Consider the following 25,146-nt stretch of genomic DNA (forward strand, 5'->3'; position numbering starts at 1 on the left):
GATGACGGCTATAATATATGGTGTAGTGGCTCTTCTCCAGGAAACCGGCCACTGTCCATCTCATCTCTTGTAACGCTGTTACATCAGCCCTATATTGGGACAGGGTATCGGCTAGCTGCTCATCAGCTTTATCTCTGTACAGGGAGCGCACGTTCCATGAGAAAATGCGCAAATCGTTAATTCGTTGTCGTTGTCGTTGCCGGGTTCGTCGTTGTAAAGTCCATCCTGTCCGAGGCTCCTTTCGTGGCTCCGTAACATCGGTTTCCTGTGTAGCAGCCCTACCCATCCCCCAACCTGGAGGACTAGTTGGTACAGTTTGTCTCGTTTTTTGGCGCGGGAGACTCGCCTTCATCCTTCTCCGTCTGTAGCTTTTCGTTACGAAAGAGCTCCCAGCGGTCACCACGTGGAGGTGGAGATAGGGTTTGGTAGTAGTATTGGTGTTGGTTCAGCAGGCATTTCCGTGGTTTTATGCTCCATCGTGGGTACCAATTCATATTTCGCCCTGGGACGTATACTACCCTTTGACCGCATCGGCATCCTCAGACCATAAAAATTGAGGATGTCACTTCTATTTGTGCGAAATCCTGGTGTTTCTAATGGTTTTTCAGATTCAACTGCCAACCCGCGCATGCCAAACTTGACATGTGAAGTTTTGTACATTGACGCTTGAGGAACTGAAGTGTTCAAAAGGACACTTCAGATTCGCGAGCCTGGGTAGCATAAAGGCGAGCAAGTGCGTTTTAACGAGACACCTCAGTGGAGTTTGAATATTTGCCCGCACCTTCGCTGTGAATTCCACTTTAGGTTTTTATTATTACTTTTTCCGCCCCGACTCCGACTAACTAATTCAGATCCCCGTTACTCTTATTTAAATTACAAAATTACCTTTAAGAATCTTCCGGATTTCTCCTCTTTATCGGAATCTCTCTTGATGCGTAGTACAGAATTATTTGCATATTTCTTAAGTTGAATCGGAAAATAGTAGTTAAAATCCAATTTGACATGGTTTGTTAAATTGTGAGTGCATAGCTTTCAAAAGTGGTTAGATTCCACTCATGGCAGACTAAACTAGAAATATATTTTCAGTAATTATTTCTTCATAGTTTGGGTTGCATTTCAAACTTTGACTGATATTTTAATATAGCCACTGGATAAAATTAGTTGCTACACCGCCTTAAAAAAATATAATGTGCCTACGGAACGTTCGGCGAACTTTAAGTTACCCAAAGGTGGAGCAATTTTTCCGAACACAATATAAAGTGATTTCGAAAGAGAATGAGATATTAAGCTGCAAAGATCTTATCAGTTCCAACCGTTATTTAACAGAATTTACTAAAAGTATTATTTGCAAGTTTTTGCTTCGGGCAAAATGCTTCCGACACAAAAATCACAATCAAAAATTTCAAAGTCTCTTACTATCCAACTATAAACATCAATTTCCTTTCACTTCTCGCATTAAGATATTAAGGAGTGTGGCTTCTACTTAAATGTCAACCATTTTAGTGGGTCTTTCTGTCCAAATCAGATTTCTCAGTCGTCAGTTATTAGCTCTTCAAGTGAACAGTCGCGTAAGCAGAGACCTCGGGCGCCATGAGTGTAAGAGTAATGTAAACGTCGGTCTCTGGGTGGTGGCTATATAAAGTCGATACAGCACATTATCGTCCGCCTCGCGTAGGTTAAAAATAACCAGGTGTGGCAATCCAGAAACTGCCAACGAGTGGACCACGCGGGCCCGTAAACTAGTGCTGCGTCAATTGTGATAAACTACATGAGCCAGACAAATACCTGAAAACCCAAGAACAGGCACTAAATTAAGTAAATTGTAGGGCGCCAACTGGCGCAACTATTCGGCCTTGGTCCGACTTAGACGTAGACATGTACCAATCTACCGGCGACACGATAAAACACCTGGCGTTCACACGACGATCTGTGCTCTTCACAGATGCCGTAGGAACAAATTTCGCACCCACAACTCACGTCTGTCCGGCAATCTCTCACACCATTCCCAATTCCGACTTTTTCAAGTTCGCCAGAAAATTCCAAATTAAAAAATTGAAGACGATGGTCGCTACCCTGATTTCAACAATGAGTCAAACATCAACTCCATTATCGGTCGAACTCGCAAGCTCGACGTCGATCTACTCCTGGCTGAACATAAGCCGAACATAGGTCTCCTGTATAAAAGCAGGTTGACCTATAGATGCAGCCGCAGTTTCCATAAGTTCAATCTTTTCCAGTCAGACCGACTCAAACCCGACCCCTGTCATCACAAATTTTCCAATTTCCCAGCACGTTCAATATTATTAAAATTATTCAGATCTTCTTCCAAACCCCGTCTTACACAGTCTTCGTAATATAAGTTTACCCCCGACCCTCATAATTGGCGGGTATATCAATACTTGACACCCGCCCCGTTTCCATGTACGGGGCCCTCTTCATCGCGTGTAAAAGATTCGCATACTCCTACCTAATTCCCTCATCAACAGTGGTATTACTGTCATCCCGAACGGCAAAACCGCCCCAGGCATTAACGTCCACGATGTCATATTCTTCGGCAACCAACCGACAGAACCATACGCCTTCTACCACCATCAATCCCTGCCTTCCAGAAAGCTAACTGAAAACACATAAATGCAGTCTTTAAACCAAACAGTCTCCTTCGATACAATTGAGCTGACAGTTCGTAAATACACAGGACCAATTCAGCAGGTGTGTGACGAATTGATCCCTATCCCCCGCCTCCCCTCCTATCTTTCCAGTGATATCCGGGAGGATATTAAATACGAAAAGAGACAATTTCCACTTTTCACACTTCCTCAATGAATTCCAGTCCATACACGGGTCAATCCGCGAGAAGGTTACGATGCTCTTCACTAACCATCTCCGCAACTGCCTCGCCAACACTGAGGTGAACCCTGCCGCATACAAAGAGGTCAGAAAAAACCTATCTCCACCTTGGCAAAACTTCCCAACAAGGTACTATCCTTCCTCAAAACATCTCCCTGACTCGAAAAGGCGAACACCCCTGCCGACAATTTCGTCCGAACGGACAGCTTTAAAAACGAGGTGATCGAGTCCACTTCGAACATCGTTCCACGCCCATCACCGCGCATGCAAACCAGCACAGGTGCCTTCTTTTAAACACTCCCTGACACCATACTCCTGGAAAATATGCCAACCACCCATTTCGTCAGGCTAAAGATCGTAGCAGCTTTAATAGATGCATCAAAAAATAAACAAGTCGAAAACCGAAAAGCTCGTTGCATTAAGTATGTAAGGTTTTGTTGATTTTTTATGTAAGAATATTTCACAGTACTTTCATCCAATTCTCATAATATATATTCGTTGAATATACCCTATATTCAATTCGATGTGGCACTGACAGTTTACCTCTTAGGGAGTAACAATTTGACACCAGCATATTGTAGTAATATAATATTGTAGTAATAATATTATATTAATATTTAAGCAGATATACTTCAGAAACTAGGCACCATGCGGATGAACCTTCATAATTTTTTTCAGATTTTTCGGTTGGGCAGGGGTTCGGTTCTTGAAGTAACTGACCTTTTCGCACACCGCCCCTTTGCAACCAATGGCAATACTAATATATGCTTTGAGAAGTACTCCTCGAGACTTTTCATTTGATACCCCACATGGACATATTCAATGAAAAAAACTTCAACGTGCGGCAATATAATTTACTGGATGCGAATATCGTATTAATAAGTGTAACCGTTTCTGAGAAAGGTGCGTGCAGCAGACAGATGGATAGGCAAACGTACAGAAAGATAGAAAAACAGGCAGACAGACAGTAAATCGATTTTAATAAGGTTTCGTTTTCAACAAACCGTTAAATATCAGTCATCCTATACTCAATCATCAACCACTGCTCCAATAACGCCCACTTGCTCCTAATGGAAAATCGCTCGCCTTGCTTCTCATTCTGAAATCGCACGTTCTTTTGAGGAAAATCGCAACAATCGCCAGTCTTCTCGATCTAAGGAAGTCTTTCGACTTACATCCACACTTTTCAATCAAGTCTCCATTCAACCACATTTTTCGGCACGTTACTCATGTCCTGCTGGCATCCAATAAGGATCAGCTCTTTCTGCCACCCAAGAGGACACCAAGCACCACATCCAAATCCCATCCAAGTCCTTCAATACGAGGCGCCCCTCATCCTCCATAACCCATACAAAAACCTCCTAGAAGGAAAAACTCGCCTGAATTGTTATTTAGACTAGCTTTGCAAATATTTTTCCAAATAGAACCTATTCATGATGATAATAATATAATAATCGTTGGCACAACAATCCATATTAGATCAGGGCCTTGAAGTGTGTTAGGGCACTTCATTTAAGACCGTAACGGTACACTACAGGATTACAGTACCTGTAGGAGGCATTGTGGTCAGCATTACCCTCGCCGAGATTATTACCCTGATTTAACTCAGATACTCATTCACAGCTGAGTCGACTGGTATCCGACGTCAAATCACGATACAAATTCCACTACCCACAGTGGGATTTGAACCGCGACCTTCCGTACGACAGCCTTGTGCTCTAACCACTTAACTATCCGGACAGAAACTACCCATAAATCCTCAGAAATGTGAAGCCGAGCTCTTTCACGGAAATACCCACTTGACGCCGAAAATGTGGAGCGCAACCCCTCACTCAAAATCCACAACACTCCCATCCCAACCATCAAAGGACTCACCTATCTAATCACCTATCACCTATCACTCTCGTCTAATACACGTACCCCATAGAACGAAGACACTGGACGGTGCAACCGGTCCCTTCAGAGCTCTATGTCCTATCATGAAATACGTTTCCCCATTCCAAATGAAACAACTCTGACGTCAAGTGCGCAAAGTCCTTCGTCACTTTTCGAACACCTTCAAAAACGAATCCTGCGAATCCTCTCAAAATTTCCGCATCGACACCATCTTCGCCCGTCATGCCCTCAACTCCCTCGCCAAATGCCAGCTCACTGACCAACCAGGTAATGCAATTTAGAAAACCTACCCACCATTAGCACCCTTTCTAGCCCCAAAACGTCTTCTGCAAGCTTCCTATCATATCCACATCCTCGACCCCCCCCCATCGCCCACCTCACTTTTATTAAAATTTCAGCGGCTGGAGGGTCTTCTGTGAATACACTATCTTACTCTAAAAACCTAACACTTGCTGAGGCGTAACTTCATCCTATAGGTTCAAAATCTCCTAAAAGGCAGGAAGATACTATGCAAAACTGGGTTTGAGGAGGATTTACAATACAGTTTCTTAAACTCTTCCTTTAGAAAATAGCTGCTGCTATTCCTATTTTCCTTTACCAAAACATATCCTTCGTGCCAGTTTTGTGTACTATTAACGATGGAATCTAATACAGTTATCTACTTCCATTTGCTACAATTGTACCCTATCACATGTACATACCTCATAGGAAACAGGATATGCTTAACTTCACAAATAGTATAGGGAAACCTATTTTTTACGCAAGAAAAATTAGATCAAAATTTCAAAAGTACATTGAAATTCCTTTATTACAAACAGATAGCTCCCTCCAAGCGTTTGATTCAGCGACGAAAGCGTTTCAAGTTCTTCCACGTTTAACATCATTGTTAATACAAGAATACAAATCTGCATCAAGTTGCTAGATTGCTTCAATTCTTTGCTTAGAGAAAGCCCTATCATCTCTCAAAAAACCAAAGAAAAAGAATAAATTGTCGAGCTTCACTTTTCCCAAGTCATTATTCAAACTAAACGTTAGAAGTATGCATCATTTTATTTTATCTATACATGCTGTTTCGCAGACTGCAAATAACTTACATTTGTAAGCATCCCTTCAAAATATAAACAATATTTCTTGGGCCAAATCATTTTCATGCCAAATGGCCGTCGTTACTGACCCTACTAAACCTTCTTTTATGCATAAATGTAGGCCCAAAATAAATCTCAAAAGGCTATTGTCTATGTAATTAGAGATATTCTCAAAAGATAAATCCATGAAGATAGTTTCTGCCCCAAAAACAAGTTCAAAATTAAACACCCTCGCAATATAGATAAAAAGAGCTCCCGCTCTTTTCCCTAAGCCAGAAGTCCCGTCATCAGACGGGGATGCTTTAATAATTTTGTCATGATATGAATTCTGATTACATCTACTTATTTGAGTATAACCTTTAAGCAAATGTGATGATACCAGGCAGAAGATATAATAAAAGCCTCAGAACGTTCACAAATGTTGGGATGTTAAACCGACTGTCTGTATGTGTACTAAGCCCCCCGATGTCAGTTCATAATTGAAAAGGTTTCTTCCACCCAGTTTGCATATGTACTCTCGGCCCGGTTCAGTGCGTAGAATTTCTATCTTTCTGGGTAGCACAGCATAACTTCCCTGGTAAAGAGTGGTGGAGCCAAGGTAGTACCAGAGATATCTCATAAAATATGACAAAATTACATAAAATGGGGTTCGCATGCATATGTAGATGGGTCTAAGAGGATAGAGTCCCCAAACAGTTGTAGTTGTGATTATAAGGCATCATAGACTATATCAGAAATTTACTCAGGTGAAAGCAATATAGTTCTGTGATTTGAAGGTGAAACTTTAATGGTAGTCAGGGGTTACACCCTGAGCAATGTGGGCGCACTTAGGTTGAAGTAATGTCCTCAAGTAACAAAAGAAATCGAAAAATAGTTCAATAAACGTAAATATTCTAGATGTCATCTAGATAAACAAATGTTGGGCGAATATACTAGTCATAACTTTTTTTATGCTTTCCGGCACCAAGTTTTGTGAATAGCGATAATAGTATCTATTGTTCTTGCTGCTGTTGTGAGAACTAAAGTAGTTCAGAAAGAAAAACATGAACATGTTAAAAAATAGCTGTGTATTTTATTTATTATATAGCAGTGCCATTTTTCGTTTCGAAAGGATCAGATTACCTTCGTCTAACAAAGTATCACGTGCCGCGCTGATTTGAGATCACGGAGCGTAAATTTTTGAGAAGGTTAACTAACGAAAGAAACTCCAAATTAGGCAATTCAGCAGTTAGATCCTTTTCTTCATGCGTTCAAAATCAGCAAGAATAAAAACTCTGCCTTTGACGAGTAAAGGAACAGTAAGAACAGATTTGATCGTGAATAGTTTAAAACTCTCAGCTGTATAAACTCCATCAATGCCAGCAAAGCTTCCATTCAAGGATTTTATTGTCAGACTATATGAAAGCAGGACAAATGGATGACTTAAACAGTTCTCATGGGTTAAATGAGCGCACGGGACAGCTCCGTACAGCATCTACAGCAGATTACTGCCACTTTCTTTTCAGACTCAAAATAAAGATAATGCTCATTTCAAAGAAGATTTTTCTCCAAAACGGCTAAACCGATCCGAACGAAATTTGGTGCATAGATGGGAACTATGAAATCCCACGCATACAGTGAGTGGCATAAATTTAGGTGGAGTTTAAAGGGGGGCTCCCCATACATGCAAAGGAGGGATTCAAAAATTATTTTCACCGGATATAGTTGTCTAGGTTATCAAATCAAAGGTCTCGATTTGTACTTTCCAAAACTGATATTAGTTTTGGCATAAATTGTGCAAAGTGCGTGAGTAATGAGTCAAAATGTACGCACTTGAAGTGAGACAGGACTCATTTTCGGAAACTACCCAACCTAAAAATCCGGAAAAAATCGGAGTGGTGCGCCTAGATGAAATCTAGGCCTCAAAATATGTCCCATTCCGATATCTGCTCAAATAAACTTACTAATAGTATATTACTACTTTTTAGAAATTTACTGAAAACCCCCCTTAAATTCATCTTAGGACTTCCGTATCAGCATAGAGGACAATATTTCGTATATACATGCAAAATTTCGTAGAAATCTGGCAATCAACGCCGAAGTTATAGCAGTTCAAACTTAGCAATTTCGCGCGAATTTACCGCTTCCAAAGCCATGCAAGTCAGATGCTGACGTCATAATTGCCCGGAATAATTGACATTCGCGTGAAATATTAAAGCCGCATTTATGAAGAATCTACTTATCTGCAGCACTTTTTAAGATTTTGTGTAAAACATTTATGTGAAATCTAGTCTTCGAGAGATGTCCTATTCCGGTATCTGCTCAAAAAATTTACTAATAGTATATTATCAACTTTTAGAAATTGACTAAAAAACTCCCCTTAAGTTACTCCTAAGTGTACTAAATTTTGCACCGACATAGAGGACACATGCCAAGTTTCATGAAAATCCAACTATTATTGGGAAAGTTATAGCAGTTCAAACTTATCAATTTCGTGCTAATTAACAGCATCCTAAGCCATACAAATAAGATGCTGACGTCATAATTAACGAGAATAATTGAAATTCGAGTGAAATATTAAAATTCCATTCAAGAAGAATATAATTCTCCCTAGCTCTTTTTAAGGTTTTGTTTGTAAAACAAAACCTTATTAAAATCGGTTTACTGTCTGTCTGTCTGTCCGTCTGTCTGTCTGTCTGTCTGTCTGTCCGTCACACGCATTTTTCTCGGAGACGGTTACAGCGATTGACACCAAATTTGGTAAAATGGTGGGAACTGTGAACGCTCACGCATATAGTGAGTTACATCCTCTTGCGACGAATTTAAGGGGGGTCCCCATACATGCAAAAGGGGAGTGTAAATTTTTTCTTCATCAAATATAGTCATGTGGGGTATCAAATTAAAGGTCTCGGTTAGTACTTTTCGAAGCCGGTATTAGTGCGGGGGGTTGAAAGTGGTCATTTTTTTAAGGAACCCATTCTCAGGAACTACTCAACCGAAAAATCTGGAAAAAATCAGAGGGCTGTCACTATATGGTGCCTAGGCTCCGAAATACCCTCCATATCGATACCTGCTCAAATAAAGTTAATTATAGTATATTACTATAAATTTTAGTAATTGACAGGAAAACCCCCCTTAAGTTCACCTTAGAATCACAAAATTTTGCAGCAATGTAGGCTACAGTATAGATCATGATCCTGCCAAATTTGGTGAAAATCGCACTATTACTAACAAAGTTATACTAGGTCAAATCTGCGCTCCTCTGCAAATTCAAGACTATGAATATCAATATCACTTCAAAGTGGCTATTTTCACATAATATATGCATATTTTACGTGCTACATGCTAATGGGACAAATGCACACCCAAATCTCTTTATAAAAGAAATACACAAAACCTTTCATACCTGAAGCGTCTAGCTTCCGGTTTCCGGACTTGTTTATATTTGATGTTGGTTAAATTGTTGGCATTTGCTAATAATATTAAACTCGGAGTGTGAAGCGTGTGAGGTTGACTATTTCAATACAGGGCTTTCCATCAAATGATTTATTTAAATTATTTTCTAAAAAATAGATGCCAATAGAATTTTTAACTATGTGACATGGAACTGTCAGGCTCATCGCTCCTCACATCTTCTTCTTTTTCTTCAGCCTTCAGTTCACAAGCGGGGTCAGCTCGTCGTGATCGGTTTCATCATTTTATTTTATCAAATGTCTGATCAGAATGTAATCGCGAGACCTTCAAATCCCCATCCAGTGTATCATGCGACCATTGTTTTGGCCGGCTTTTTCGTTGCTTACATTGCATTGACTTCGATGTTCTGACCGATACTGGTTGTTGAATTCTCGTTAGCGTGAATTACGTGACCACATCATCGAAAACGCAGTTCTTCCACGATCGGTGCAAACCCATATCGATCGCGGATATTGTCATTTCAGACGTGATCAAAACGTGTCACGCCACCAGTGCAATGCAACATTTTCGTCCCCATTACCGCAAGACGCTGTTCATTGTCCTTTATAGTCAACACTCAAACTATAGAGAGCGACAGACGGACGACATTGCAGTAAATTTTAGATTTGGGACGTGCGCTGATACGTCGATCGCAAAGAACACCAGTTGCGGAATGTCAATTCATCCAGGTGGCGTTAATGCTTGAAACATTTCATTACGCAGTTCTCCATTGGCTGGTAGCATTGACTTGAGATATTTAAATCGCTCAGTTCTTTCAATGGCAGTAATCTGCCCCTTCAGATATTTAAATCGCTGAGTTCTGGCAATGGTGGTAATCTGCCATATGTCATGTCAATGCTATAAGCCAATGGAGAACTACGTTATGCTCCTCACATAGGGAAACATAAAACCTTTTATACCTGAAGCCTCAAGCTTCCGGTTTCCCGACTTGTTTATTTAGGTAACCGCCCCGCATTTGAGATAGTTCAGGGTGAGTTCAGCCACTCATTAGTTCACCGGCTTTGAAAGGGGTTGTAGCCACTCAATGTATTCCGAATCTTGGGTAAAACTAGCAGCAAAAGCAAATCAAATCAAAGTGAGTTTCGATGGTATCCCCAATCTGCTCCAGAAGATGCTTTGTAAGGTTGATGTTATCGCCTTGAAATGTCTAAAAATGCAGTGCTTGCACATAAGACGAAGAAACCAGAACCTTAGGAATCGTAACGGCGCCCTATTGGCGGCAGAGTGCCCCAACATAGAGATTGCAATTAACTGAGTTAGATTTCGACTGACAGACAACATTCAACAAATCAGACCAGTCAAAATGCGGTGAGAGAAAGATACAAAATGGTTCAAACGCTTTGATTCGAATATGGGATTCGGATTATGAGTGGGGAATTTCAACCGCTCAAGTTCCATACGAAAGAACTCCCAGGTAGATGTAAATTTGTTTTTGAACTAACACCATGTAGTTCCAGCCCCATTTCTGACCGCTGCGTGTTAGCTCCCTGCAGGGATGGCAAAAGTCAGAGGAACAATTTACCATTCTCGGAGAATGCATATGGAAAAAAATGCTGGAGCCACAAACGAAACCAAGGTTTAACAATCAAGGTTCTCGTGATGGACTCCACCATTAGGAGTGCACTGATGAGGCTGCCTTAAAATGGTTTTGAGTTCCGGCGGTCCGTCCGAATTCACTATTGTGAACACTGAGCTGCACAGGACAGAACATGTCAGATGTTTGTTACCTGACCCTGAAGGAAGGTAGAGGACATCATCGCATGTTGGGTAAATAGAACCCGGACATGGACTCCGGGCACTGGAAGTAAAGTTCATGAACGCCAGGAAGGACAAGTCAACAAACGTTAACGGTGCTCCACTTTTTCCTCGATAAATTGAAATTCCATCATTTTAGGAAACTTAAACCATCATCTCCATTTTAAAAGCGAAGAAGGCACATGATAGAGCAAATTGCAGAGGACCCAATCTCTGGCGGAATAGTGTAAAGGAAATTTGATCATACGCCGGCCGCGGCACCTTGTTGTGGTATTGACGAATTGATATATTATGATGAAGCCATGCACGCTTTAGAATTCACGAAATTCACACAAAATGTAAAGGTTTCACCTTATATAACGTTGTTAATAATAATTGGATTTCCTTCAAACTTCCCAAAGTTTGCTTATGCCTTATGTCACCCTTTATCCAAGTAAATTTTGTAGTTCTAGCATGAACTTAAGGGGGGTTTCCGTCTAAATTTCTAAAATATGCTCATATACTATTATTAACTTTATTTGTACAAATCTCGGAACGGCATGTATTTTGAGGTCTGGATTTCTTTTGAACACACCACTGTGATTTTTTTCAGATTTTGCGGTTGGATAAGTTCTTAGAACGAGACCTGTTACACTTTTTTAGGGTCATATTTTGATCCCTTACTCTCCTACCTTCCACCCGTTATCAAATACAAGACCAGTTTCGGAAAGTACTAATTGAGCCCTTTTATTTGATACTCCATTCACATGTAGCCCTCAAATTTAACACCAAATGGCGCCAGTTGCTACATGTAAAGGGAGCAACACCCCCCGCTAATTTTCATGACAATTGGTCTAGCCAAATAAATCGAGTGACAGACAGACAGACATCAAGTAGATTCTAATAAGATTTTGTTTCATACAAAACCTGAAAAACAAGACATGGACAATGAGACAATATGCAACTGTTTTTCAACCTGAGGTATATGGAATTCTAAGGACGATAAATTGGGTGATTGGTGAGCGGCTGAACGACTGACGCATCGCGATCTGTAACGCTAGCCCAGCTGCTGAGGACGTTGAGTAGTCCTTTAATCACGTCGAAAATCGTTCGTCGAAGATCCTTCAGAAACCGTTCCATCAATACCTCTAAATTCAGTACGGCCGACCTGCTCTAGGTACGTGGTAATTGTGGTGTAGAAAGAAATAAAATCTCGTATGCCTTAACATTGGAGTGTGAGTAGCATTGACTAATGCTGTCTTCAAAATCTAGAAACAAACTTCTCCCGATAGCAAGCAGCACAGACCTTAATTTTGCTGGACAGACTAAACTTTTCCTGTTAATATATTGCAAAGTTAATCCTGACGAAAAGCAGGAAGAGTACGGTCTTGAACGACGTTCTCTAACACACTTCAAAGCGCTGATCCAATTGAATTGTTACGTTAATGATTATTATTATTTCTCCGAGTTATCACAATCTCGGCAGATGCCGGATTTTACCTAATACTAGCACTAAGTGCCAAGCATTTAGGTTCGGACGACCCTACCTACTTAAAAACTAAAAGGGGCACTGGTGGTGGTGGCCGGTGGTAGGTCAGTGGGAGAATCCGTCGAGTACTCCCCGCAACATCGAGCACGTATGCAGAATTGTGTACTTCTGCATGGTTTGAACCAGACTGCGAAAGTCCCAGGACATCAAGGGAAGCCGTCTGGGATTTAGGTACAATACCTGTAGCTGACAATATTATGGGAACTACAACCACCCGCTCGAGACGCCAAATTTCTTTGATTTCCCGAGCCAATGGCTCATAGTTCACCTTCTTCTCCACGTATTTCCGTTCAATGTTGCTATTATGGGGGGTAGCAACATCAATAATATACGCGGAGCGACCCGTCTTGTCAACTAGCAGTACGTCAGGCTTGTTGTGTGCGGTATGGCGTTTTATTAAATAATATTTCCGAGTTATCACAATCTCGGCAGATGCCGGATTTTACCTAATACTAGCACAAAGTGCCAAGCATTTAGGCTCGGACGATCCTACCTACTTAAAAACTAAAGGGGCGCTGGTGGCCGGTGGTAGGTCAGTGGGAGAATCCGTCGGGTACTCCCCGCAACATCGAGCACGTATGCAGAATGGTGTACTTCTGCATGGTTTGAACCAGACTGTGCGAAAGTCCCAGGACATCAAGGGAAGCGGTCAGGGATTTAGGTACAATACCTGTAGCTGACAATATTATGGGAACTACAACCACCCGCTCGAGACGCCAAATTTCTTTGATTTCCCGAACCAATGGCTCATAGTTCACCTTCTTTTCCACGTATTTCCGTTCAATGTTGCTATTATGGGGGATAACAACATCAATAATATACGCGGAGCGACCCGTCTTGTCAACTAGCAGTACGTCAGGCTTGTTGTGTGCGGTATGGCGATCAGTCAGAACTTGCCGGTCCCAATACATGCTGTAAGCAGAACTACCAAGTATTGCTTGCGGCTCATATCGGTAAATCGGACATGTTCCCGTGATCAGCCCATGCTTATATGCAAGGTTTTGATGGATAACCTTACATACAGCATTATGCCTGGTGATGTATTGCACCGGTGCCATAACAGTGCAGCCAGAAATGGGATGGTCCAACGTCTCTAACGCCGAACCACACATTCTGCACTGGTCGTTCTCCACAAGTTCTTTCATGATGAGCTTTTTATAAGCTCGGGTGGCGACCACGCCATCCTGAATGGCACACATAAACCCCTCAGTCTCAGCAAAGAGCTCCCCAGCACACAGCCATCTGTTCGACAAATGCAAATCGACAAATGGCTGCCAAAGACAATTCACGTGTTTACCGTGCATTGCCTTCGATTTCCATTCCTCGATCCGCTCCTGATCCGACTTCACCCCACTCAGAGGATTGAAAGATCGATCCTTCAAGATCCTTACAGACAGCCGCATGCAAGGGGCTCGTCTGCTCTTTACTGTAAAAATAAGCGCGCAGCGAGACGACTTGGCGATGATGTTGTGCCGCCACGTCAACCACGCCTCTACCTCCGATGTCACGAGGCAGGTTCAACCGCTCTACGGCAGACTTTGGGTGATGCATTCGGAATTTGGACATAGTTGTCCGTATCCGCCGCTGGACGTTTTCCAGGTCGGTCTTCGTCCACGGCAATATTCCGAATGCATAAGCCAGTAAAGGGATAGCGAATACATTCAACGCGCTTATTTTATTCTTCCCCGAGAGATGCGATTTCAGCACCAGCTTTACACGTCGCAGGAATTCGGACAGCAGAGATTCCTTCAGATCACCAACTCGAGCATGGGTTCCCTGCAGAATTCCTAGGTACTTGTAGAAGTCTGTCTCGGTCATAACTTCGATGTGGAGGTCACCAATGCTATGTCCGGCATGTGGCTCGTGATGACCTTTGCGGATGGCTTGGATTCGACCTTTGTCTAATCCAAAGTCCATCCGAATATCACGGCTGAACATGTCTATTATTCGCAACAGACTTCTAAGATGGTTGTCAGTACCAGCATACAGCTTGATGTCATCTAAGTACATCGAGTGTGTCAGTTCGCACTTAGCACGTAGGCCATACTTTATTGCAAAACCATGCCCTCTAGCATCATTCAGTAGCCATCAAAGGGGGTTCAGCGCCATACAAAACCAAAGGGGACTCAATGAATCCTCCTGGAAGATGCCCCGCCGTATACGGATGGGCTCTGAGGTATTAGCACCCTCAGATGTACGCACTGATAAGGTGTCATGCCACCCTTCCATGACTGTCGCCAAAAACTTTATTAGTTTCGGATCAATGCGATACAGATGTAGGATGTCGATTAGCCAGGTGTGCGGAACGCTATCAAAAGCCTTGGCATAATCGATATAGCAACTGAAGAGGTTTCTTTGGCCTCTAGTTGCTTGTCCTACAACTACCGAGTCGATAATGAGTTGCTCTTTGCAACCCCTTGACCCAACTCGGCAGCCCTTCTGCTCCTCGGACAGAATGTTGTTGGTCTCGAGGTGCGCATTGATCCTTCCACTAATAATGGACGTGATGAATTTGTAGAGGGTTGGTAAGCAAGTGATCGGTCTTGTGTCTGCGGGGTCCTGCACCGTGTCCTTCTTAGGGATAAGGTAGGTAATCCCCGCAGTGAGGAAAGGTGGAAATTCCTCCGGCCGACTCATGACCTCATTTATACTGCGTGCCAACCGACTGTGTACGCTGGTAAATTTCTTATACCAGAAATTCTGCACCCGATCCAGACCTGGGCCCCTCCAGTTCTTCGAGCTGTTTATGGCTCGTCGAACTTCCTCTTCGGTAACATCCGCGAAATTCATGCCAGGTGTATTGGCATGGCAGGTGCCTTCGGCGGTGATCCACTCAGCATGCTCAGCATGCTGGCCAGGTAACCCCCAAAGTCCACCCCAATACTCTTTCGCTTCCGTCACCGAGAACTGTATTGTCTGGGCGCTCTGTTGGAATTCGTTGAGAGATCTGAAAAAGCTCCGCTGGTTCCTCGCGTATGTTGCATTCTGGACACGTCTGGAATAACTTTCGCCATACCGTCGTAACCGACTGCATATGACAGAAAGTTTCTGTTTTAGTGTGTCCAGAATTTCAACAACGGGTGTCTCAGAGGGGATGGCATAGTTCCGGTAAACCCTCTGCACTTTATTTCTCACCCGTCGGCTGGCACTGCCAGTGCTGATCTGAATCAGTCTAGCAATGTCCTGCCTTAGTGAGTCCCGTCGACGTTCCAGACGAATTTTCCATGTTGGATCTCTTTTGTCACTCAAACCAATAACGCGAAAGCGAATCTTCTGACCATGCAATCTGATAGCCGCAACTGCACCACAATACACAAGTGATTGTAGTTGCAGCAGCGACATATCAGCACACAGTCGAGATGCAATCTCATCATTGATTTGAGATAGAATTCCCGGAGTTGCTGGAGATGCATAGAGCCTGGGAATACCTGGTCTATGCAAAGGATCCATATCCGAGAATTCTATACACGCTCTTTGGAATTCGTCCCGAACCTCAGCGGAAACCTCAGCTGGACGGTGGAGAAGAGTGCTTCGGCGAGTACTGAACCTGTTGCCTGCAGTGCGGCGTGGTGTTGTTGATGCCGCCGCCTCTGCCCTCATCGACTCTCGGTCACCAGTTTCCCCGATGACTTCAAGTCGAACACGCTCCCTGATGGTGGCCGGGATTGTGTCGCTGCGAGTAATAAAGCGGTACTGATCTGCGACTCGCTGCACAGTCACGTGCGCGAATTGCGGAAAACGCTCGACGAATCTCTGGTGCAATAAGGGGCGGTAAGATGTTGTACCCGCCCCCGCCGTTATTTCGTAGTAGGAGCGGATGATGAAGAGGTTCATTTCTTCAGTCCATTTCATCCGCTTCCTACGCGAACCTGCTAAAGTGGTCGCCACAGATTGTGGCGAAACAGCTGCAGCAGGCGGAGCTGTGCTCCTGGTCGTCGTGGCGCCTAGACGTCGAACCGCCCCACGACTAGCGGTTTCGACGCCGTGCTGTCCATTACGAGAGCTCGACCCAGTCACCAAGTCAGACGACTCCCGCCGGTTATCCGTACCGGACCTCAAATTTCTCCTTCTTCTCATTGTTGGTGGTGCATTTTATCCCTAGCTGCCAGGTGTTGAGATAGCTTCCTTAGTGAGTAATCTGCAAGACTGCAAAGTTCCTGCACTTTCCTCACCTACCCCCTGAGACGCTGCGATGGCGTACAGCCATTCAGACTGAAGCTATCTATCCCTCCTCCTTTCACAACCGGGCTTGGGATCGGCTTATTATTATTATTATTATATTCAAATGAGCAGGCGGGATCCATGAATGCGCCGCTTATCGCTGCATCAGACGTCAGATTTTTGGTACTGACGTGCTCGTACTCCACTGGGTAGCATCACATCCACTAAGAGAAATCAAGCGATACATAATCGAGTCTGGGATATTCCGTTAGATACTGGCATCGAGTACAATAACCCACTAGGATCTAAGCGCTCAGAGAACTTGCCTCTAACTGACATCACATGCACACATACAATACCCTTAGTAACCAAAGAAGAGTATTGGAAGCCAGACTCAGCTGAAAATATGTGGAATACGCTGTTTCCATGGGTATTTCAAAGCGCTTGGATAAGTCACTATACAGAATTACAGAAAGATGCTTTGGTTTTTGGCGTCATCAAGCCTACCTTTTTAATGGCCCCGTATTGATCGATTCTTACAGGCAAAGACCCCAGAAATAAAAATGTAAGCTTTCTCGAAAAAAGTAATGTTACAGCAGTTCAAACCAAAATGACAAAATGCTCAATGGTGCATCTTTGGATCCCAAAATACATCCCATTCCGATATCTGGTCAAATAAAATCAATAATAGCATTTTACTATATTTTATAAATTTACCCGAAAGTTCATCCTAGAAGTACAAAATGGCATTGTCATTAAGGAAGTCACACTTCTATTAATAAAATTATAGAAGGTCAGAGTTTCGCATTTCGCAAAGGTACACGTACAATGAAAATTTCAGGTCGGCTCGACGTTCGTTGTGAGGACGGATTCCCGCCATTTGAAATTTGGCGACACTTTTTGTTTACGATTGTTGCTTTTGAATGTAATTAATTTAAATGAATTTGTTTTGAGAACTACAAAAGGCACTACTTGCATTGCAAGTGCTAATTATTAACGACACTTGCATCAGTTCCGCCTCTTCCATTCATAAAAATTGAATTTAAGAAGGAGGTATACGTACTTTTAATTTAATTTCATAATTTCATTGCAAAAAAATATTGAATAATTTCTGAATTCAGATATACATTTACATCATAAATTATCATTTTAATTTAATATGCTTTTTAATAATAATTTAATTTAATTTTTTAACATAAAACAATTTCCTCGAAACTATAAAACCTATTTAATAATATAATAATGATAATAATTGTTGGCATAACAATCCAATTAGATCATGACTTTGAAGTGTGTTGGAGCACTTCATTCAAGAGTGTAACAATGCACTCGAGAAATACCGTACCTTGCAGAAAGCAATTTCATCACCATTGCGCTCGCCCGTGATTATTGCCTTTTTTTTGACTCAGGTATTCAACGTCAAGACACGATAAAAATTGATTTGAACCGCGACCTTCCGTACAGCCTAGTGTTCTAATCATTGAGCTATCTAGACACAACTAGGACTATTCATCTACCTTTATTTTAATTGTTTTTGCAACCGGCTATATACAAACGTGCATCACTGGCTATATACAAACGTGCCCTTGCTGATGTAACTGCAAATTATTCCCAAGCGGATCAATTGAAGTAATTGCGAATCATTTATTAATTTGCGAAATAGCTGAACGCATAAGCAATTATTTCTTCGGAATAAACACTCAACTTTTTGTTGCAGGTAAGCGTTTGTAGGTAATCAACGCCGCCACAAAATAATAACTCCACCATTTTACCGTAGATTGGTAGGTATTATAATAACACATGTTTGTATCAAATTCAGGTTTAACTTCTCATTAAACACCTGATACAAAAACTGAAGTAAAATGGGTAGAGCAGTAAATCAACTGATTGACAACTGGATCAAAATTCAAACCTTCCTAAGAATATTCAATCAGTTTTGTGCATAACTATAAACAGTATTTCTGGCAAAACTCTTTTTTGCAAAGTTTTGAAATTCACAAATGCTAAAAATTATTTAATTCCCTGAATACTATATTGTGCAAATGTCGAAAATCAAATTGAACACTTTCCGCTAGAAGTTTTGTCTGGAAAACACAGACTAAGGTAAATAGTTGCACTTCAGAAATGGACTGGCTGTTATCAATTGAGGAACTCCCAAACTCTGAACCCGACGATTAGAGAGAATCCTTTGAAGCCTGCTAGTATGGGACCGTAACAAACGGGCCAAAGGTAAATATAATATAGCTATAAACTTTATTTGTCCGAATCGGACTACTATTTTGATTTTACTAGTACAATTAAGGTTTCCGGGCTCACATGTGAAATAGTATCTGGACCGTGAATATTCCGCTCCATCAAATCGATATTGAATTTATAAACAGATAAAATTCAAATTGGGGTCATAAATTCGATTCAATCGAATTTTGCCTAGGATTAAATGGTAATAGAATGATAAAATTACCCTACCTCAAATTTTGCAACTTCCATTAAATTTAACGATGGCCTATCATTGAACGATATCTAGGTGGAGACGATTATTGCGTCCCTTTGGTTTATGGTTATTGCGAAACTTCCTCTAAATAATTCAGAATAATTTACGATAATTCCGAAATTGGCATCGATATAAATTTCATAAATGCCATAATTATGAGATCAAATTTCAACTTACCGTTTTATTCCCTAGATTTTTAACGCGACATCCTAGATAAGCAGATTTTCCCACTAACGATGTTATATTACGTGGCATTGTCACGTCAAAATATGGTTCAGCCCATTTGTGCCCATGATAGGAATTTGGTTCGAATGTTGATTTTTCCTGAATTTTATTCTGGGTTGACGCAGACTGCTTTTGATGACAGACTGTTAAACCTGGAAAAAATAAGTTAAATTAATTATAGATGACAGTAGAGTAGAAGCAAGTAAGAAATTTCAGGGAAGTACTATGTAAAAATGAGCCGAAGACCCTATTTGGATGAAAAATTACTACATATTATGTAATTATGTCCAAATTTACAACTTGTATATCGTCGACGCCATGTCAAACTAACGAATGTAAAATAATATGATTACATGATTATGTACAACAGAAACAATGTCATTGTTAATAAATAATTAATATTAAAAAAAAAGCAACACAGGACTAGAATTGAACCCCATGTGGGGTATAATTAATTGTAAATTAGGAAAAATATCCTGCATTCTTATTAAAAATTAAAATTCATCAGTTCTTTCGCTCTCCTGAAAACTACACAAAATCACATTCGTTAGTTTAAGATGGTGTTGAAATTCAAAGCTGATAGGGTTCTAATAGACAAACACAAGATGTTAATATGGTCTAACCAACTACCCAGCAAGATTAAATCCCAGACTCCAAAAGAAGAATACAGAGAATAAAGTATGTCAGCATCGTGATCAATGAGAAAGTAGGTATGAAAAACTGTTTTCTAAAACGTATGTGGAATACAAGCGTAATTCACTGGGGAAAGTTACTACTAAGGCGATTCAACTGAGAGCTGCGAAAGGAAACGAGCGTCAAAAGCGTACTGGTATGGTCGAAACAACTCTGCGGCCAACCACTAACCAACCAGTCAACCAGGCTGAGAGCACATACCCTGGAAATTCCCCTGAGACATTTGATCTCACAGGGCCATCCCGGTTCCCATGGTACCGTGACCGAAGCCATTTGAGGTGAGTACTTGTCGGTTTTGATCACCCAATGCTCTAGAGAATTCGCCTACTGCATTGCAACCAACAGGTCAATGTGAATAAAGCGGTCCCAACACGTGGAGATTGTGCTCTTCCACTTGGTGTTAAATCAGTCCGACAGGGTTGCTGCCCCACCCTCCATACCGCTGAAGAGCACCAGAACTCCAAAACAGCGACATTGATGATATCATAGGCAGTGATTTAAGCTAACCATGAATGAATTTTATACAGCTAAGCTTCAACAATTGCCAAGCATTTCAAGACCTGCATTCTTAAAGCGGTTATATCATCGACCAAAGGTAAACGCTTACTTACGCTTACGTTTATTAATCGAACCTAATTTTGTGCGAAATATTAGTACCACTCTTTTCCCACAACTTTCAAACCTTTTTAACTACCAGGCAAATTCGCACAACATTTTTGACGTAATCACGGAAGAAGTCCTTGGGGTCGGGATGAAGATTTCAGAAATTAAAACCCCAGGCTTAGGCGGCATCCCAACTGAAGCTGAAATACGTGGTCGTCGAAACTTCATCATTCTTTTTTTCAGCGATTTCCTAGTTATTTCGCCCCCCCCCCCCCCATAATGAAAGCAACGGAAGTTACTGTGAACCCCTAAGCCAAATAAGCCTCTGGGCGATCCTTTAGCTCTATATGCCCATTAAATGGCACCGGTAAACTATTCCAACGGCTAATTTGTAATTGAGAAGTAGTTCGGATTCCAAAAGTGAAAATCAACTGCCAATGTGTGTATGCTAAAAAATTGTAAAGACAAAGGCAATAGAGGTCATTCAATATTTCATTCCATAAGAACAGGAAAATAATTGAAGTTTCAGCTACATTAGACGCGCATCCTTATAAAATTCATCCTGCAGTGGTAAGACAAAGCTAACTTTATCGGGTTTTTTAACCATTTCCCGATAACTTAATATTATTTTTCATTCTAATGTATTTTGATATATTAATTATAGTTTGTTATTGATTAGTATAAAACTTTGAGTGCCCACAGTGGCCATAATGTTTATTTCATTTTTTCTTGTTAGATTATAAGATTTTCATTCATTTTGCTCGATCTATATTATTACTGTTCAACATCTGTATTAAATAAAAATGATTTTGAAAATGTAGGAAAACCCTGCAGTGGTCATCTGCTCTACTACCAACCCCTATCCACACCTCCACGTGCTGACCGCTGGGAGCTCTTTCTTAACGAAAAGCTATAGACGGAGAAAAAGGAAGGCGAGTCTCCCGCGCCAAAAAACAGGACAAATTGTACCAATTGGTCCTCCAGGTTGGGGGCTGGGTAGGGCTGACAACCCTATACGGCAAACAACTTGTTACGAAGCCACAACAAGAGCCTCGGACTGGACGGATTACACTACGACGAACCCGGCAACGACAACCGAATAACGATTTGCATATTTTCTTATGGAACGTGCGCTCCCTGTACAGAGATGAAGTTGATGAGCTGCTAGCCGATACCATGTCCCAATACACGGTACACACAGAGACTTATCACGAGCTCCGTCGAGTGGAGAAGCCACTTCACACAGAGCAAAAGGAAGCCTGGGAGAAACAACGCGTCTGTGAACTCGAAAAGTACAGGGAGCAACCGTACCAGATGCGAAAGTTTTAACAACAAGTCAGCAGGATGAAGCTTTGTATACCTCGATGCTCATTCTTCCGAGACAAAGAGGGAAATCTGATTTCCGACAGAATGGACTTATTGGCGCGATGGGTTGAGTACTTTGATGAGCTACTGAACAACCAGAACATCGGCGAGTTGGAGGTCCCGCCAACCGAAGACGACGGACAAATACTGTCACCACCAAGTTTAGGAGAAACAGTCCGTGAAATTCATCGGCTAAAAAATCATAAGTCGCCTGCGGCCGATGAAATTACAGCCGAATTGATTAAATATGGAGGCGACCAGTTACACCAAGTGGTTCATCAACTTGTGCTCAAGGTATGGGACAGCGAATCAATGCCTGACGATTGACAACGAGGCATTATCTGTCTCATATAAAAAAAACAGAGATATCACACAGTGCAGCAATTATAGAGGTATCACGTTGCTGAGTACCAGCTATAAGATATTCTCCGCTATCTTACTAGGCCGGATAGCCCCATACGCCCAGAACATAATTGGCCCATACCAGAGAGGCTTCACTTCAGGCAAATCAGCAACAGATCAGATTTTCTCTGTGCGGCAAGCGATGGAAAATCTGTTGGAATATGGACAATAGTTGCACCATCTATTCATCGACTTTAAAGCCGCCTATGATATAGCTTAGCGAGGGTAAAACTGTACACGGCCATGAGAGAATTCAGTATCCCGAAGAAATTAATAAGACTGACAAGGCTGACCCTGACCAATGTGCGAGGCCAGATAAAAGCAACAGGATCACTCTCAAGACCATTCGGCATCAACAACGGTATAAGGTAAAGGGACGCATGATATGCATCCTCTTTAACCTGGCCCTTGAGAAAGTGATCCGTGATGCTGAGGTAAATGCAATAGGTGCGATCCTCTTCAAGTCCACCCAACTACTGGCCTATGCTGACGATAGGAAGAACCACCCGTGGCATACAAACTGCCTTCATCCAGATCGAGCAGGCGGCGCGAGATCTTGGGCTGGACATCAATGAAGGCAAGACAAAATATATGGTGGCAACGTCAGCACCGAAAACGAACCAGCCAAAAACACAAACCGCACTGGTCAAACAGAATAAAGATAGGAGAATAGACCGTTGATAATTTCTCCTATTTAGGGTCGAAAATCACAACCGATAACAGCTACGATGAGGAAATCCGCGCCCGGTTGTTGTCAGCCAACAGAGCCTATTTCAGCTTACAGAAACTGTTCCGCTCGAAACGTCTCACCATAGGGTCAAAGCTCTTACTGTACAAGACAATGATCTTCTTAGCAAGATAAATTGCGAACTCTTGGCCGCGTTCGAGAGAAGAATCCTCCGAAGAATTTTTGGCCCCCTACATGAGGATGGACGATTCCGTAGCTTACATAACGACGAAATCTATGAGCGATACCATGACCGTCCGGTTGTGGATAAAATCCGGCTCAATAGGTTACGGTGGGCGGGTCACTTAATCCGTATGGATGAGGATGATCCAGCCCGGAAAGTCTATAAGGGCAATATCGATGGTAGAAAAAGAAGACGAGGCAAACTCTGCCTGAGATAGAGTGATGGCGTAGGCCAGGACGCCGGACAGCTTTTAGGGATATCGAATTGGTGGACCTCGGCGCAAAACCGGGATATCTGGAGTTCCTTATTAAGGCAGGCCTAGATCGGATACCGGTTGTTGCGCCGCTGATGACGATGATGATGAGATCCTCGCCAAAGAGGCAGTTCTAGGATACTTAAGGGTGAGGTGAAAATGCTGATGTTAACTAGATTGATAAGAAACTAAGCAGCAAGACACATATAGAGAGTTAAGCAGCAAATGCGGAAAGAACATCAGCTTCTTATCTTGCCACACAAGACATTCAGAGAAAGGAGAAAAAAGAAAGAAATAATAATAATAGCAATGGTTAGCGCGACAATCCAATTGGATCTCGGCCTTGAAATGTGTTAGAGCACCTCAATGCCGAAGCGGCGCATTGGACGTCTTCGGTATACTATAGGAGAAAGTGTGCGGGGGAACTCACTCACTCCTGGGAGAGTGAATTCTACAGCATTGCGTAGCCAGCAGTGCAAATGCAATTGCCCTATCCATTACCACCTCCGCCTGAGGACCTTATGAATACGAGGCCTGCGAACCAACCAAGTTCTTCGTTTGAGATAGTGTCACACCAGTGTACGATAATACGACGCAGACGAATCAACACAGAAAGAAAGCTAGCATAGTCCAGTCTCAAGTTGATCTTGGTGTTGAGATAACTGCATTGCTAGATTTTACACAGGACTACGAAAGTGAATCTAGCGCTCTTAATCCGTCGAGCAGCAATCAGTTCGGTGTCATCGTTGCCGGAAGCAACGAAGCATTCTTAGATACATAAATTGATTAACGTCTTCGATGCTCAGCCCATCAACGCAGGTACGGAGAGTGGGATAACACATCGGCATGAGAACTTCGGTTTTGTTGGTGTTTATCTTCAGTCCAACTCCACTTGCCTCCCTTTCCAAATCCAGAGCTATTTGGCCAAGGTTCATGACCCGGAGGGAGAACAAACGGACTTCAGCAGCGTTGTCGATGTGTTTTAGGAAAGATGGGATTGTCCATTGAACTCCCCTACGTCTTCCGAATAAGGCATGGAGCACGCGCCGATAAAGAAAAAAAATAATATCGGTGACAGGATACAATCCTAGTGCCCGAGATTTTACCTCGATACAGCTCGTGCAATTTTGCGCGATCATATGTCGCTGTGATAATGGCTGTTGATTTCTCCGGAATGCCCCTCCTGCGTAGAGCGCTCCAGCTGTACTCCCTATTCACGTTATCGAGCTAGTTAACTTAGCTTAGTGGGAAGGAAGGGCGGCTACAGCTCCAAGCACTCAGGCCTGTTTTTAAGCCCGTTATACAAGCCCTTCAAATGACTCATTTAATGACCCCCCGTCAACGGCATTCGCAGGTTTTTACGAATCTAAGAAAATTCTTTGAAAGCAGAGAGTACGTCGGTTCTTAATTGAAGAGAACCTTATCGATTTTTCTTCATCTGAGATCTGAATAGGCCGGGCAGTACAATCATTTACATA

General features: G+C 42.2%; 1 protein-coding gene across 2 annotated transcripts in view; it reads right to left on the reverse strand.

The window, feature by feature from the left end:
• The window catches only part of LOC119649547 (zwei Ig domain protein zig-8-like), a 494,474-nt gene that overhangs the window by 59,233 nt on the left and 410,095 nt on the right, over positions 1-25,146 (reverse strand). For both annotated transcript variants that reach the window (XM_038051739.1, XM_038051740.1), the window contains exon 2: positions 19,394-19,593. In XM_038051739.1, coding sequence (XP_037907667.1) covers positions 19,394-19,593 — 200 coding nt within the window. The remainder of the gene's footprint in view (positions 1-19,393; positions 19,594-25,146) is intronic.

The sequence above is a fragment of the Hermetia illucens genome, chromosome 2 (genome assembly GCF_905115235.1).
Source record: "Hermetia illucens chromosome 2, iHerIll2.2.curated.20191125, whole genome shotgun sequence".
Taxonomy (NCBI): domain Eukaryota; kingdom Metazoa; phylum Arthropoda; class Insecta; order Diptera; family Stratiomyidae; genus Hermetia; species Hermetia illucens.